General features: G+C 41.4%; 1 protein-coding gene across 1 annotated transcript in view; it reads left to right on the forward strand.

Moving 5' to 3' along the window:
- Positions 1-2661: 2661 nt before the first annotated feature.
- The window catches only part of LOC124795768 (beta-3 adrenergic receptor-like), a gene marked incomplete at its 5' end in the record, with an annotated part of 137781 nt that continues 122641 nt past the window's right edge, over positions 2662-17801 (forward strand). The window contains one exon of the mRNA XM_047259852.1: positions 2662-2919. Within this exon, the coding sequence (XP_047115808.1) occupies positions 2662-2919 (258 nt within the window). The remainder of the gene's footprint in view (positions 2920-17801) is intronic.

The following is a 17801-nucleotide window of genomic DNA, read 5'->3' on the forward strand; positions in this document are numbered from 1 at the left end:
ACTGGACGAGGCTCACCCTTTTCAGTGTTTGTATTGACGATATCATTCGTAAATAGTTGATTTTATTAAGTGACATATTAAAAGTGATAAGATTATAATCTGTAGGAAATAATTAACTTGCAGTACGTAAATTGAGTGAAAGTGCCACTAAATATGGAATGAGAACATCAACAGATAAAAGAAAATTGATGACATTTCAAGGATTGGAATCTACAGGAGCCAAAGTTTTTATAGATGTAGAAATAATTGCACAAGTTAGAAAGGTTAAATATGTAGGGTGCAATTTTAAATTTACTAACTCATATGAGGTACAGCTAAAATTGTCCACATTCAAATATTTCGGTTAAATTATAAAACTTATATTAAAGCATAAGTTACGGAAATAAACATTAATTAAACTCTACAAACTAATAGCATTTCAATTTCGACGAATCGAGTCACCAGAAATGAAGTTCCTCCAGTTTGCAGCGAGTTATTCGTTGTTGCGCCACAAAAGAGATAATAATATTAAACAAAAAATTTATGTTGAATTTACTTCAAAGATCACTGAAAAACACCGACTAAACCGGAGAGACCATGACCAACGTATGTCTAATGATACAATAGCTGAAGCTGGAACACAACATAACTAACCGGCAACAGAAACCTTTGACGCATGAAAAATTTTGAGGCAGAACAAGAAAAGAGGCCTAATCCTTGAAGACGATGATGATGACGAGTTTACAACTTTGTCGATAACAGTCGCTAGAAATTCTGTGAAACAATCAATAATAATGAATATAAAAATATGTAATTGAAATACTTCAACACTAATTCAAATGAGTATAATAGTAGTATTTAAATACGAAACACCTAATTTCCTGTTAGGGTGTGCATGTACGAAATTATTTATAACGGGCAATCAAATGGAAACGAGACAGATGGAAAAACGTAAGTAAGCTGTTCATTATTTCAGTAGTAATCGCGGTAATTGTTAACACATTAATCCTACTGTGAGACAGAACAGTCAATCCCTTCATGGAAAAATGTTTGTTGTTGCCTACGAAGTGATGATTTTGCCTCTTTGTCCAAAGTAAATCGACAGCTGTGAATATCTTTCGTCAGGGCTCCAAAAATAAGAAAATTTCATGGGGAAAATTCATGACTGTATTTAGGGTGTGTAAAAGCTACCCAGCGAAACTTGTGCAGCGTAATCGAGGCAATCTTGGCAAGAGTGCCTGGGTACGATCATCACTCCCCAGGCAAGTACAATGACCGCTCCTCAGGCAATGGCAGACATTCTCCACGAAGGCACTGATCGGCTAATCTCACAGTGATATTAATTTATTAACAGTTATGACGATTAATTCTGAAATAATAGTTTACTCAATTTTTTTTCCATCTGTCTCTTTTTCATTATATATTCAGCTGGAGAAAGCGGTATCTACTGGTATGATGCGTTTCTTACTGTATTACGGACTTAATTGCATGAGATGTTGTCCTGTGGACATGTCCTTTATACATCGCAGCCCTCAGAAAGCGCTTGAAAATGTTGGCCTTCACTTCAGCCTAACAATAGCCTCTCTGTTGGGTCCACGTGTGGTTGGTGCCTGTTTAGGAAGACGGGAAGACAATTGAGGCTGAGAGACCACCCTGCGCCGTCTTAAGTCAGTCTTTCACTCAAGGTTTCGAAGAGGTGCAGGTGGCTGGTTTGAGAGGGGGTGGGGGGCATCTGAACCATCTCTCACACATCGCCAGGGGTTAGCTGCCCCTTGTAGCACTGCACTACTTTAGAGGCTAAACCTGAACATGGAGCTGTTGATACCGGAAAATTAAGTAATAGAACAAAGTGGAGCGAAAACGAGAGAATACATCAATCAACGAGAAGAGGAACGAATACTTGATCCATAATTTTCACGGTGGCCACATCAATTAGACTGCCCAAATTTAGCTGGTACGTGACTGTGTCTTAAACTTCCTGACAAGCTACCTCTGTTGGTAGTGGACGTCGGCAGAGCAGGTGATCTAGTGTTCCGTTTCATGCGCGAAAGTGATTTATAGTCGTTTCTGTGAGGTAGGGCACTGTCCTCACTGACCGCCTGATGGGTTGGAGGGGCACCCCAGGCCTGCTCCGGTCCATCGCACCCATAGTTGCCCTTGCTCGGGTGTTCTGCCTGCCCCTGCTCTTCCCACCATTATAGTCTTCTTATTCTTTTATGTTAGCAGTGTTAAATGTTCTGTCATTCCTAAAATTTTATCATTTTGTACTTCGAGGTAGTGCTAGTCATATGCAGGAGTTGCCTCCCTCACTCTCCTCCTACTTCTCCTTGATGTTACCTCTGTTTTATTGTATTTCGGTTACAGTTGCTTTCCAGAATTTGCCTTTTGCATCGTTCCCCTCAAGATTATTTCTGGTTTGATTCCTATTGGATGGAAGGCTTCAAGCCCTGTCAGTGTGGTCCCTTTAACTACAACAACCAACCAAACGGCCAACCATAATTTTCTCCTACGTACGCGACTATAATGAATCCCACGTCGGCGTTGTTCCAGGTAACTGGGTAGAGGAATGGCTGTCACGCAGCAAGAGACAGCTCCGCGGGAGAGAGACGGACGTGAGCCGGCGCGGCTCTAGGCATGACCCCGGCGGACGCTGGCGCCGCCTCCGAGCCGCCGCCGCCCCTCGCCCCCGCCGCTCCCGCCGCCGGGGCGGTGCCGGTGCGGCTGCTGTACCTGTACAGCGTGCCGGCGCTGCTGCTGCTGTGCGCCGCCTCGGTCGCGGTGAACGCGCGCGTGCTGGTGGCTGCGCGCTGGCTGCGCCGGCCCCTCTCGCCCACGCTGCGCATCAGCCTCAGCCTGGCCGCCGCCGACGCCTTCGCCTCCACCATGTTCGCCGCCGGCCTCCTACTCAACAGTCTGCTCAAGGCCGCCGCCCACCAGCAGGTAGCTGACCAAAACCGAGGAGAACATTACTTGCATCTTGAATAAAATAATTTTGGATATTAGGACGTACGTTGTTTGTTGTTGTGATCTTCAGTCCAGAGAATGCTTTGATGCAGCTCTCCATGCTACTCTATCCTGTGCAAACTTCTTCATCTCCCAGTATGTACTGCAGCTTACATCCTTCCGAATCTCCTTAGTTTATTCATCTCTTGGTCTCCCTCTACGATTTTTACCCTCCACGCTGCCCTCCAATACTAAATTTGTGATCTCTTGATGCCTCAGAACATGTCCTATCAACCGATCCCTTCTTCTAGTCAAGTTGTGCCACAAACTCATCCCTAATTCTGTTCAACACCTCCTCATTAATTACGTGATCTACCCATCTAATGTTCAGCATTCTTCAATAGCACCACATTTCGAAAGCTTCTATTCTCTTCTTGTCCAAACTATTTTCCGTCCATGTTTCACTTCCATACATGGCTACACTCCATACAAATACTTTCAGAAATGACTTCCTGACACTTAAATCTATACTCGATGTTAACAAATTTCTCTTCTTCAGAAACGATTTCCTTGCCATTGCCAGTCTACATTTTATATCCTCTCTACTTCGACCATCATCAGTTATTCTACTCCCTAAATAGCAAAACTCATTTACTACTTTGCCTCATTTCCTAATCTAATTCCCTCAGCATCACCCGATTTAATTCGACCACATTCGATTATCCTCGTTTTGCTTTTGTTGATGTTCATCTTATACCCTCCTTTCAAGACACTGTCCATTCTGTTCAACTGCTCTTCCAGGTCTTTTGCTCTCTCTGACTGAATTACAATGTTATTGGCGAACCTCAAAGCTTTTATTTCTTCTCCATGGATTTTAATTCCTACTCCGAATTTTTCTTTTGTTTCCTTTACTGCTTGCTCAATATACAGATTGAATAACATCGGGGATAGGTTACAACCCTGTCTCACTCCCTTCCCAACCACTGCTTCCCTTTGATGTCCCTCGGCTCTTATAACTGCCATCTGGTTTCTGTACAAATTGTAAATAGCCTTTCGCTCCCTGTATTTTACCCCTGCCACCTTCAGAATTTGAAAGACAGTATTCCAGTTAATATTGTCAAAAGCTTTCTCTTAGTCTACAAATGCTAGAAACATAGGTTTGCCTTTCCTTAATCTATCTTCTGAGATAAGTCGTAGAGTCAGTATTGCCTCACGTGTTCAAACATTTCTACGAAATCCAAACTGATCTTCCCCTAGGTCGGCTTCTACCAGTTTTTCCATTCGTCTGTAAAGAATTCGTGTTACTATTTTGCAGCCGTGACTTATTAAACTGATAATTCGGTAATTTTCAAGTCTGCCAACACCTGCTTCCTTTGGTATTGGAATTATATTCTTCTTGAAGGATGAACGTATTTTGCCTGTCTCATACATCTTGCTCACCATTTGGTAGAGTTATGAAACAACAAATTAAGTAAAATATCGACATTTCGATCGAATTTGCAGCGGTGTTCTTCAGGATGTCTAACTATTGGATTCTGGAGGTGGTCTTTCCCTATACCAGGCCTTGCCAAAGAGCATTCCGCGAGTGCCAGCACTTCGGCCGCGCTGCCGCCTAGCGCTCAGTTGAGGGGTGAGGAAGAAGAGGAAACTGAAGACTGCAACCAACCGATACTAAAGTATAGCAGTCTCTTTGTCAGACGCCAAGCAGTTTGCTGGCAGTACTACTAAATGAAATTAATGTTCTGAATTCGGAATACTGTGGCGTCTACTTATTTGTGAAAAAAAGAAAAAGTGGAAAAGCTATATTGTTCAGTACCGGATGGGAATTGCTTTATTTTTCGTTTAGTTCGAAGGCCATGCAGAGTGCCATTGTGAGCTGGGAAAAAACAACCACAAAGAGGGTATGATGCACTTTCCTTCCGTGAACGAGAAAGAATGTTGGTAGAACTGACGCCGGTCAATAGGAAAAAAACTGAGTTAAGGGTTAGTACAGTATTGACAAAATGTTTTACTGTCGACATCACCAGTATCTGAAATCATTATCTTAATTCAAGCGGAGAATCATTTGGTGGTAGATATGGCGGTACGATTGATGGTGTTAAAAAAAAAGAAAAGTGAAGAATTCCAGTGGAAAAGTGAACTTCAGGTTCATGACTTGGAACATACTCGTTAGATCAAGACAGTCATTTCTGGAGCAGACATAACTGGCTACATATCAGCAACTGAAACGTTGCATTATAAGTTCTCAGAGATTCCAAGTCACTGCATTACTAAAGAAAGATTTCGATTTATCTGCCAGACTGCTCTCACCTTCGGTTGCTAGTGTACATCTTTACTTCCAACTTTAGCTGATAGACGTACAGGGTAGAACCCAGTCCAGCAACTGTTTTTCCAATCCACGAATTTACAAGGCTTTTATAAAATGCTATCCCGGGGGCAATATATTCAACCGTACAGACAAGCTACATAAGTTATTTCCATATTTGGTTTACCACTTGTGAGCAAAAGTTTTTTATTTTATTTCGTTTAACGGATTTTAGCCCCCATAGCTCTGTCTGTTTGACTGTATTATGAACCACAGTTTCAGAAACATTACGAGTAATATTCTAAAAGCGAAATCTGTAAAACATCACAACTTTACGTTAAATGCCTCTATGTAAAGCTTTTCGTTGTTCTACTCATCGTATTAGCACTATCTACTATAAAAATGAAGAGAAGAAAATGAATGCATAAGATTTCCCCTTATGCAGGCTTCGACATAACGCCATCTCAGTCGCACATCTGCTCGGAATAGCGCAGTGGTGGGGGAAGCTGGAGGAGCGCTGAGCAGATACGACTGCACTCGAAGAGTTCGTACGCACTCCAGGAGCGCAAATCTTGCCAAGGCTTGGCCTACATAGTGTGATTTAGCTGCCCCTAACGCTGTCGCTTTATGCAAGCCTGGCCTTAAAAAACCACAGGTGAGATTTTCATTTTCTCTCGCTCGCTACTCTAAAACTGCTAGACCTAAATAAAAAATGAACAGGATCCTTTTTGTACAAAATTTAACATAGTTGAATATTGTACTGCGATAAGTTTTCTCTAAAGGCCACGGTTGCCGAGTTATTCTAGTAAAAACGTACGATACTGACCGTCTATGATAACACTCGTCCCTCACCGGTCAGGATTTCTAGCAGTATTTTGCTGACTATAAGACACTTTTTTCTTCAAAAAATTTCCTCCAAAATTCAGGTGAGTCTTATACTCGAAATTAGTATAAACATTTCCAGTTTTTGATTTAAAATTCGCGCCAGTCTTAAGAATGGCCCTATATTCGACGCCGTGGGAAACATATCTCTGTCTGGTAACATCTGAGTCACCTGGCAGCAGTAGTGCACACCGATGCGGCGAACAAGGGTGCGGAGGTTTCCAAGCTTGCTAACACCGCCTCCCTGCCACCCTGCCATCACAAACCCAAAACACTGTCTACCCTATGATGCATCCTTGCAGTCCACGGTGGCAATGAACATGAATTGAAAGTGATATCTGCAGCAGTACAATACTTTTGTTGGTAGCTAATTTAATAATGGAAAAAAGATATTTGTGTGATTCTGGCTGTAAATTCAAAGTAATAGCATATGCAGAAGAACACGGTAACAGAGTAGTTGAGCGGGCGTTTCGGCACTCCACCAACAGAAAAACCATTCGAGATTAGTGGCCTATCAAAAAATTAAATAAGACTAAATGTGCAAATAGAGGACTGAATGGGAAATGGCCAACACTAGATGATGATGTATTGTAATGGATTCAAGGACACTTTCAAAATGGCTTTGGAATTAATACAAAAATGATTCAAATACTTACTCGTAAGCTAGCGCTACAGAGGAACTTAACAGACTTTATGGTTGGAGATGGCTGCTGCTACTGGTTTATGAGGTGATTTAGGATGCCAACCAAACCCGAAGTATCTCAGAAACTGCCGCAAGATTACGAAGAGAAAATATTATCTTTCCACTCCTTTATTTCAACATCGAAAGAAAACCAGTGTGGAACTAAGCAAGACAGCGACTAAGAACGAAACTCCTCTGACATTTGGCGTACCTAGTAACAGAACTGTTGCCAAGAAATTTACTAAAACTGTAACTATAAAAACACGTGGACATGAGAAAAGTTACTACTATGTTGTCCTTTCTTGCTGTGCTGACGGTACTAAGCTTAATCAAGTGATCATTTTCAGGCGCAAAACAATGCCAAAACCATCTGAAATATCGCCAGGTTTGATACAACGGTTGGACGAGGCTGGTATGAAATTATGGATTAACATAATGTGGTAGAGAAGGAAAGGTGCTTTACTGACGAAGAGTCCTCTTCCTGTGCTACCTCAGTTTAGTATTAATTTGAAAAATTATTTGAAAGAGAAATTGGGACAGGGAAATACGGAGCTTGCTGTTATTCTGGGAGGATTTACTTCACAATTGCAAGCTCTTCATATCTCGATAAATAAACCATTTAAAGTGTATATGTGAGAGGAATTGAAAAAATGGATGATGGATGAAACCCAAGATGAATTCACGCCGAAGGGAGCTTTAAAACGACCTGCAATAAAACGAGTGTGTCAGTGGATGAAACTGTCGTGGTCTACAGTGACGGAAGACATTATTGTTAAATCTGTTAAGAACTGCGGCATAAGTAAGGCTCTGGATGGCACTGCAGACCATCTATGAAAAGGACAACGATGACGACGAACAGAAAGGAGAGGAAGAAGAAACTTCAGATGACAATTTTCAGGGATTTTAAAGGTCATTTCGGTTTTATAAACTACGTACTCTTTAGTCTGGCGTTTTAATCTAATTATAAGAATGATAAAAATATTGTTTTAAAAAATTGCTTAAAAATTAAGTTTCGTCTTATATACAGTCCGTAGCGTCCTACAGCCCGTAAAATAGGGACGGTATTTTGTTCCTGGCACTCACTCTTACAACTGTATAAAAGTTTCATAAATTTTTGCTAAAAACTTTTCAACATCGTAAAATAAGCTGATACATCCTCATATTTTTCAGGCCTTGTGACTACGAAACTACTGTGCTTGTAAGGGCTATAGTTGGGTTGAATTGTCAATGTACTTAGTTTTAGTGTAACGTTTACAAAAGTCATTTTTCTTACATTAATTTTACTGGTGCGTTTAAGTAAATAGCTATAACGAGAGAGCTGACTATGCTGGTGCCATAATAGCCCAGTCAGCTGAGACCAAAACAGGTCGAATAACAAGAATAGTCCGTGTAGTCGGAAATTGTACAGTGGTTGGAGGGAGCGATACGAATAAGGTACTAGAAACCACGGCGTGAGGGAATAGTGCTGTCCTCGAGGTGCGTTTGAAGGTCACTTTTGAACGTTTCTTTTGAATAACTCGAAAACGGTGGTCCATAATCTCAACATACCCCAGTACAAAATTTAACTAAATTACATTTTCTACAGGAACTTTATATTAATTTTTTTCTGGAGGGCTAATAGTTTGCGCATAACGAGTGAGGGAATACGAAAATATCACCCGTGGGTTATGAAATCCAGTTGTAACATTACAGATTGCATAAAACAAGAGCGATAGGGGCGGCCAACTCTCCATGTATACTGGGCTCACTTGGGATTCCAGTTGGCTACCAACGTCACAAGTGAGCGTTGCAATTAGCCAATTCAAGGAAATGATTAAAACATTTTTACCTGTGCTAAACTGATAGTTGACTGGTAAACAACAGTGAATCGACAGCTTATACCCCGGGGTAACGTCTTTTGCAACGAGATGTTACGGCTGCACTGCAGTGCTCTTGTGGCTACTTGTTTATAATGTCGATTCCTCGTAATGAAGAGCTGCTCGCTAGCGAACACATGCCGCGCAATGGACGTATCTTTCACTTTTAATAGATCGGCCTCTGATTGATGGTGTTCAGATATAGCTAATTTGCTGTGTTGGCCCAGTCGAACTTAACGTTCATGTTCCAGTGACATACGAGAGTTAATCGGTGTCCCTGTTTCATCTACGTAGAGTTTGATGCACTCACATTGAAGTTCATAGACAGCTTCTAGGTGTAGAGCATCTACGGAATCCTTTCTGACCCTTAACAGTCTCAGATAAGACAGTATATAGAAGAATAACATCACCAGAATCCAGCAGTTAGTTCCCCTGAAGGACCCCGTCAAACGTCAGCATTTCTGTTGTTTTAGTGTTCCATGATGATGCGACCTAACACCCAAATGATTTTATTTTAATTGACACTGAGCATGGAAGTCCACGAACTTACATTTTTGCCATATTTCTTTCTGATACTTTTGTAAATATTAGAATTTTAAATGTGGCTGCACTTCAGCAACGGTAAACACAGGTTTGGAAAATAGCAGGCAACCAATAGCTGGACTAAAGATTTATTAATCTTTTGTCATGGTTCCAGCAAATATAAATTAAACCGAAATAGTCAGCAACCAGCTGCATAAAAGAAAGTTAAATACTTAAGCAGCTTTGGGCACTTAGCACCCTTCTTCCGAAGGCTCTACCGGAAAACACATCACAAGCCAGTAGAAGTCAGATAAAAATATAAAAATGATGAAGAAAAGATTAAAGATTTAAAAAAATTAAAGACAAAGAAGTAATATGTCCACATATGCATTCTTTGGGAGTGTCAACAATAAGTTGCATGCAGAAAATTGCCGTGTTCCTAAAAAAGTACAGGAGCAATAAGTAATAGAATATATACAATACAATACAATAAGAGCTCGTGAATGTTTTACATCTGGTTCATAGTGCCTGTATAAAAATGGTATAAGGTGGCGAAACAACACCTGCTAAAACCGTGCTAACGGGAGCTAGTAAGCCAATGACATGCATATCATAAAACTGGTTCGGGGATGGGGATGAAAGTACGATAAAATAATAAAATGAAACAGTACACAACTATTCTTGCCATAAGACATGAACAATAATTGAAGTGGATATATGGCGAGTAATAAGTAATATAAAAGCCTAGTTTATATAAACGATAAGTGGCGCTGTAGTTGGGAAATTTAGAAATTAATCTCCAAACAGCTGTAGTGAGGCGAGTAGATGCTAGTAGGGAGCCTGTCAAAAAAAAAACAAAGAGCGAAGCGCATAATGACGCTAGAGCTTAAGACTGGAGTTTTCTCAATCATTAGCTAATGTTAAGTATCGAAACGTTAGGCATTTATAGTCGTAAGCAGTAAGACATTTCCAGCTGTTAATGGTTAGCCACTTACATTGCAAAGTAGTTAACTATTTATTGTTGGAGGTACCCAACTATCTACAATCTAAAGGTGGTGATTTATTGTGCAATTGATGACTTTCTCCAGGTAAATAATGATCTATAGAAAATGTACCCTTAAAGTTCCGCCGTGCGGAGTGGCCGCGCAGTTTGAGGCGCCATGTCACGGATTGCCCGGCCCCGCCGGCCGGAGGTTCGAGTCCTCCCTCGGGCATGGCTGTGTATGTTGTTCTTAGCATAAGTTAGTTTAAGTAGTGTGTAAGTCTAGGGACTGATGACCTCAGCAGTTTGATTCGTTAGGAATTCACACACTTTTGAGCATCTTAGAGTTAGAGATGCTTTACTCTATAGTTACGATCAATGTTTACCGTTAATAAGCACTTTTAGTCATTCATGGTCAGATAGTCAAACCTACTGTACTTATTTCACACATCTTATGTAAAAAATTGGAAATTTGTGGTAAGGACTATGGGACCAAACTGCTGAGGTCATCGCTCCCTAGGCTTACGCACTACTTAATATAACTTAAACTAAATGAAACAACAAATTGAATGTTTGGACTTTGACTGCTTCTACATAGGCCAGACAGGCAGATCATCTGAAATTATATTCTAGGAACACATGGCAGCACTAAAAAACAAAAAATACCACACATCAGCAATAGCTACCCACCTGCATGAAACAAAACACCATGTTTATAACACAAGTATTAGCATCCTACACATCCAACCAAAAGGCAGAAAACTAGACATTTTCGAAACACTCCAAATATACAAACACCAAATGAAACAATCAGAATCCATCTTAAATGACAACATTTACAATAGTATCATCTCTGTTTTCAACAACTGCCCACATTCTTAAAAATGCTCACATACACACACACACACACACACACACACACACACACACACACACACACACACACGTGCACACACCTTAATATTTACCATAAATATTGACAGCCGCCAAGGGTACAAGAGATTGACCTCATTTACAGATAATTCACCACACCAACAGCTTGTACCCCTTGTCAGCTTGAAACTGTATCTACATCAAGTACTGACACAAATTGTATATCTATCTGCATATTTTATAGCATTAACCAATATATTACCCCAGCCTGTAGGCAGATAATATATGTAACATGTAATCTTAGGACCCCTTGCCATGTAAATGTTTGCTCTCATATAATCACTCTTTCCACCCACGCCCCCCTCCCCTCTCTCTCTCTCTCTTTCTCTCTCTCTCTTTCTCTCTCACACACACACACTTTCTCTATCTCTTTCTCTCCTTCTGCCTCCAGCCTAATCCCAATCAAATAGTGTCATCTTTGTATGATTTTACTGTCATAGCCAATATGATTATTACACTTCAAGTCTGTAACATCTCACCTGGTTGTTTTTAACAAGTATAAAGTTTAAGCCATTTTAACATTTCACCTGATTGTATAAATGAGTACGAATGTTAAGCTGTTCTAACATGTCAAAATTGGATTTTTATGCCACACATATATTCGACACCTCAAAACAAACACCTCCAAATGCTTTAAACAATTATTCTGTAATAATATTGATACGATGTATATTCTTTGCACTTTGTGGTTATGTCTTCTCTTCTGCTATACGAACCTTGCACCTAGCTGATTCCAGCCGCCATATTTGTTTACAAATATGACAGTATACATGTGATGTGTTACGACAGCGAAAGGAACCTGTGACCACTGGAGGTACTCTAGTTTACTCACTTTATGTTTACCATTAGATATCAGTTTAATTTTTTGTCAGAAGAAATCCAAACCCATGTTCTGAAATAGTGTCTTGTCTCTCCACTAGGCAGTGTCACAAGTTCCTCCAAAAAATCATAACACAACACACACACAAATGTCATACTAACTAATGTAAATCCACTCGATGATGGAGGTTTATACCTTTGAAACGCGTCGTGGAAATACATAAAACGGTGACTGGTAACAGTAAACTTGTTGTTTCATTTAATGTCAATAACAGTCACGGTAAAGCCTAACCTAAAATGTTCGCATTTAAAGTTAACTTAAAGTAACTTATACTAAGGACAACACAGACACACATGCCCGAGGGAGGACTCGAACCTCCGGCGGGAGGAGCCGCACGAATCGCGACAAGACGCCCCTGACCGCACGGCTACCCCGCGCGACACATACAAATGTGGCTATTTTTATTAACTTCACGACACATATTTAGGACTTTGCAAATATTTATCAACTCGTGATTCCACTGTATCAAAACTACACAACGAAGCCTGAGTTTCCTTTCGCCTACAGTACATTCTGAATCTTCGTTTTAGCTACTGACTAGGAATTGCGTCTCCATTTACTCCATTTATTTCTTCTCACCTCTTCATCCACCTCCGGTGCAGTTTGCGCGGCCATTTTTTCTACTGCCACTCTATAGAAAACCTTTACACCAACTCAGCGACGCGTTCTAAAACTTACAGTACCATACAACTGGTATAAAAGCAGCTAGATACAATTCTTCAACGAAACATATATGCTACCTGCATATATTCCACTACTTGTTGGTTTATTAAATATAATTTTGTCGACGCTTCTTTTCCTCTACAGTAACGTTCCGATATTCAATATTAGCTAACAATTGAGAAACGTCTCTCCACTTAATCCAGTTACAAATTCAAGCCCCATTATGCGCTTCGCACTTTATTTTTGTTGAGAGGCTCATTGCTAACATCTTGGAGATTAATTTTCAAATTTCCCATCTACAGCGCCACTTATCGTTTATATGAACTAGGCTTTTATATTACTTATTACTCGCCTGATTTCCGTGTTAACATCGCTGTACTTGTGCTTCGCTAAGTGCTGGCCATACGTTATCTCCGTGTTTGTTCATATTCATTGTGATCTGGTCGCTCCTTCTGGTAGTGCTGCTGCTAATTGCAATTTCCGTTGTTTAACCGAAATTTCGTCCCTGAATTAACAACGGCTACAAACCTCAGGAAGAATACTCTGGTATTTGCTTTTGACAAGGAATCCCTTGATATTCAGCCGACATCCCTGGAAATAAAAGACTGGGCTACACAGGTAATTGGTCTCAACCTGAAACATTCTATACCTGGCAACTGGATCAGGAAAAATACTGTGTTTTTGTCAAGTTATTCAGTGCTGTGACTGTTGATAAATCACTTCAGAAAAGCAAAAACACTCAGCAGACGGCTCCTTCGGTGGCTCCCACACCTAGGTTCACGCCGGTAGCGGACACCGTCAGTGCAGTTGAGCAGGTTGCTGCGCGACTACCACCCGAAGCAGCTGAAGAAGTACGCCGGGAAGCCTGCCGTGCTCTGATGAGAACTAAACCGATCAAGTCGAATATTACCAATAGAGAGAAGGCAGCCTTTCGAGACCTGAGACAGAGCCCTGAGATTGTTGTCTTACCGGCTGATAAAGGCAATGCTACGGTTGTTCTTTCCCGTAAGGACTACATTGAGGAGATGCAGAGCCTACAAAATGACGAATCTTACGGGAAGATAATCGCTCACCCCACAGGTCTCTTCTCAATGATACTGATTCACCAGAGGGTGTCGCCCATAAATTGAAACCTTATGGACCTGTACCGGCAGGACTTAATGGACTCCATGAAGTCCACGATTGTCAGCAAAATTAGGGCACCTATAAATTTTCTGGCCAAATACCTGGCAGAATTACTAAGCCCTTATTGGGGTAAATGCCCTCATCACGTTCTTAATTCTGTGGGTTTCGTAAAACAACTTCAAGATGACTCAGACAACCTGGTGAGTTTTGATGTTCTTTCATTATTCACCAGGGTGCCTCTTCGAAAGTAAATGAGCTTAATGCACAGAAATTTGACGAGAAGACGACCGAACTTTTCAGACACGTTCTGACCTCCACGTATTTCCTCTTTAATGGAGAATACTATGAACAAACAGAAGGAGTCGCAATGGGGAGCCCACTCTCACCTGTGGTCGCGATTTTCTATATGGAGTACTTCGAGGAGGAAGCTTTGGCGTCATCCAAATGGAAACCTACTTGTTTTCTCCGTTATGTGAATGACACGTTCGTGATCAGGCCCCGTGGAAGGAACAAGCTCCTAGACTTCCTTACACACCTGAACTCCATACATCCGAACATCAAAGTCACTATGGAGACCGAAGCAGAGGGAAGATTACCATTCCTGGATGTCAAGAGACGATGGCACCCTGGGCCGCGGGAAGTACAGGAAGAAAATCTGTATTTGCATGCAGATAGCTGCCATCACCCTTCGCAGAGGAATGGGGTGCTAAAAACAGTGGTGCACAGGGCGCTCACCATCTCTGACGTAGAGTGTCTGCCCCATGAGCAGGAATAACTCAAAACCGTATTCCGGAAAAACGGGTACTCGGAATGGCAGGTCAGACGCACTCTCCGCCCCACCTCTACAGTACAGCATGTGGAGATGGAAGAAGTCACGAAGGAAGAGATAGCCACTGCCTATATACGGTATACTGGCACACTATCGGGGAAAATAGAACGAATATTGAAGAAACACCGAGTAGGGACTGTCTTTTGCCCACCCGATGAAAGAAGAACATTATTTCGCAGTGTCAAAGACAATCTAGGTTTGCGGAAGGCTGGCATGTACCAGATTCCGTGTCAGTATGGCAAGACTTATATTGGACAGACAGTGCGCACCGTCAAAGATCGTTGCCGAGAACATCACATGCACACTCGACTTAGGTACCTCAACAAGTCGGCGGTCGCAGAGCAGTGTTTGTCCGAAAATCACGAAATGGACTGCCAACATACCAGGGTCTTGGCAAAGACATCTAAATACTGGGAGAGCGTCATTAGAGAGGCTATCGAAATTCGCACCAGGAATGATCAACTGAGATTGCGGTTACAACCTCAGTAAGGCATGGGAACCAGCATTGAGTCTAATTAAAAAGATGCTCAGCAAAGGAAACTAACGGTCGACCAGGGCGGACGACGCAATTACACCGACGCCACCACAGACGCCGACGCCAGCTTCTCAGCGACCGCCGACGCGCGGCTGCGGGCGCGGATCGCAGAGAGAACGCTTCGCAGGGGGAGGACATTTAAAACGGCTGCCCGCATTCAGGACTTCAGTTCGTCAGCGCACCTGACGGTTGCTAAATGACTGTTTGCCGAAATATTGTGCCCGTTGGACACTATGGACCGGCAGTACACCCGTGGACTGTTCGAGCAAGAAATACGCCGGGAGTAACCGAAGATTCACAGTTATGTAAACTATTTAAACCTGTAGTAATGCAGGGAGAGTAATTTTAATATGCCATACTCCATAAATTTTCGTGGTGAGCCCAATAAAACTTGAAAATTGATCATATCTATAATAATTTAGGATTTACTGTTAAAGTGAAATTAACAAATTTTGTAACAAATACCTGAATGTTAAAATTTGAACGCTTTGGTCAATCTTAATGATCTATATTTCAGATAGTAGCGCATCATTAAAATAACAAATGTTGTAAATATCAACTTTTAACTTTATTTGTTTAAAAGATATAGTAAATTTAAATTATCAGTACTTCCGTTTAAGCATCAGATCATCGTTCCTTCCACACAATACACATTCAATGATGACAGCATAACACCTTTTTGAATTATTAGGTAATAGAATATTTGTTGTAAAGTTTAGTTCATAGTAGTTACTTTTGTTCTTTATTTATTTATCAGAAAGCACATTGGTGCAAGGCTACAGACCGTGGCATTCATAGCTAAGAAGGAAATTGTATTGGTTTTATGTAAAAGAATTTAACGTTTGTTATGTAATGGATATTATTGTTACTTTATATAGAGTGAAGAAGTTTTCAAGCTTTGATTATTTAAAGATGTTAAAACGTAAAATAATGTAGAATAAGCTGCTGCCGATCAGATAGACGGCTTCAGGAAAGGGAACTGCAGTAGTCAGTTGAGCGAGAATATTCTGCGCGCGGGAAACGCGCCCGAGGACGGGCAGAGTGACGGTGCTGGAGGAGACGAGAAAGCGGACGGTCGGTCTTGAGGAAGTGAAGCGACTTAGAAAATGCCGTATTGTGTGGTATCGCGGGATTTAGTCTCTGAGCGGTGAGCAGCCGAGCGCTTGGTGTGAACTCTAACTTTTTGCATAGGTTACTTGTATTTCACGTTGAGTTTGTGAATGATCTAACTGTATCAAATAGATATGCGCTCGCGTATAACAGTAACTCTCAATTCGAACACTTTCGCTATTACTTTGCTTTCCGAATAAACATTATTCTAACCAAATCGCAACTGTGTGGTCAGCATCATTTAAGGATCGTTAATTTAGTTCGCGATATTTTTATTACTGTTATTATATGTCATATTAACTTTGTATTTCGCAAACTCGCAAACTTGACAGTTTGACCAAAGGGTGGCAACTGTCTGATTTAGGGCGTGTAATGGGACACGTGTGGATCAACCGATAGATGAGTTTGAACCAAGACATTTCGACGAAGGGCAAATGCGTGTGAGCCCGACCATCTCAGTGATGTTAGCTCGCATGATTCTCCCATACTGGTTAGACTGTGCCATGGCGTCATGTGTGTGGCTATTTGAAGTATTTGCAGAAAGGCAAAATTGTTGAGGTCAGTTATACTCAAGGGGCCGTAGGTAGGTCAAGGCATAGACTGACCACCAGGGGATGTTGGCACGTGCCCAACATTCATCGGCTGTGAAGTAGGTTGCTGCCATCCAACTTCTGCGAAACTGTTCTTATGGCCAAAGGAGGCGCTCTTGACTTAATGAGATTGACAGACTGCCTTCCGCTAAGAAAAGAGGCCATAGATACGTTTCCAGTGACACAATAATCCCGTGAAGCGAGTACAAGGCTTCCCTTCCAATCTCACCACTCCAGTATATCCAATGAAATAACCGCGAAATAGCATCTAAATGAATTAATATCACAAAATATTAAGTGATACTAAAATCACGTCGCAACAGTAACATCACACAGTGGAGTCCTATGTTGGAATGTCCTGCATGCCTCATGTACCAGAGATAGATACTACAACAGTAATTTATTGAGTGAATGTAGTTCTCCACCTATCACAGAGCATGGGCTGTAGTTGTAACGGTAGAGACGTGCACGGCAATACAACTCCAAGTACGATGCCACAGAGTTGCAAACTTAGAACATGGAAAAGTGAGAAATAATGTAGTCGACTTTGATGATTTGCAATGTCCATAGCGTAGAACAAGTAACTAATAACTGCCAGCATTCCTGACTGACGAAATGGGGCGACAAACAAACTACTAGTTCTGACACATTGTGATGAAAGCTGAGCAGTGTACCAGTAATGCCAGGCATGTGCTTGTGATGCAGGTAATTGTTGGGACCACATTCTGCTCAGTTATGAGTATGTAACTGCCATAATAGGATACTGGGTGCACACTGGAATCTGCCTGACCACATGGGTGGTTGACAGGTGCTGGCAGTTGAGTGTATGTTGACTGGCGTGCACAGATTCATTGGCAGTGATGGTGCAGGTGAGATATGCGTATCTCTCTCCATCATGATGTAGAATGACACGAATGCATACTTCGACTATTCCTATTATACTACACATGACGGTGGTGAATGTTCTAAAATTATATAGTCTGAA

The sequence above is a fragment of the Schistocerca piceifrons genome, chromosome 4 (genome assembly GCF_021461385.2).
Source record: "Schistocerca piceifrons isolate TAMUIC-IGC-003096 chromosome 4, iqSchPice1.1, whole genome shotgun sequence".
NCBI classification, from domain to species: Eukaryota; Metazoa; Arthropoda; class Insecta; order Orthoptera; family Acrididae; genus Schistocerca; species Schistocerca piceifrons.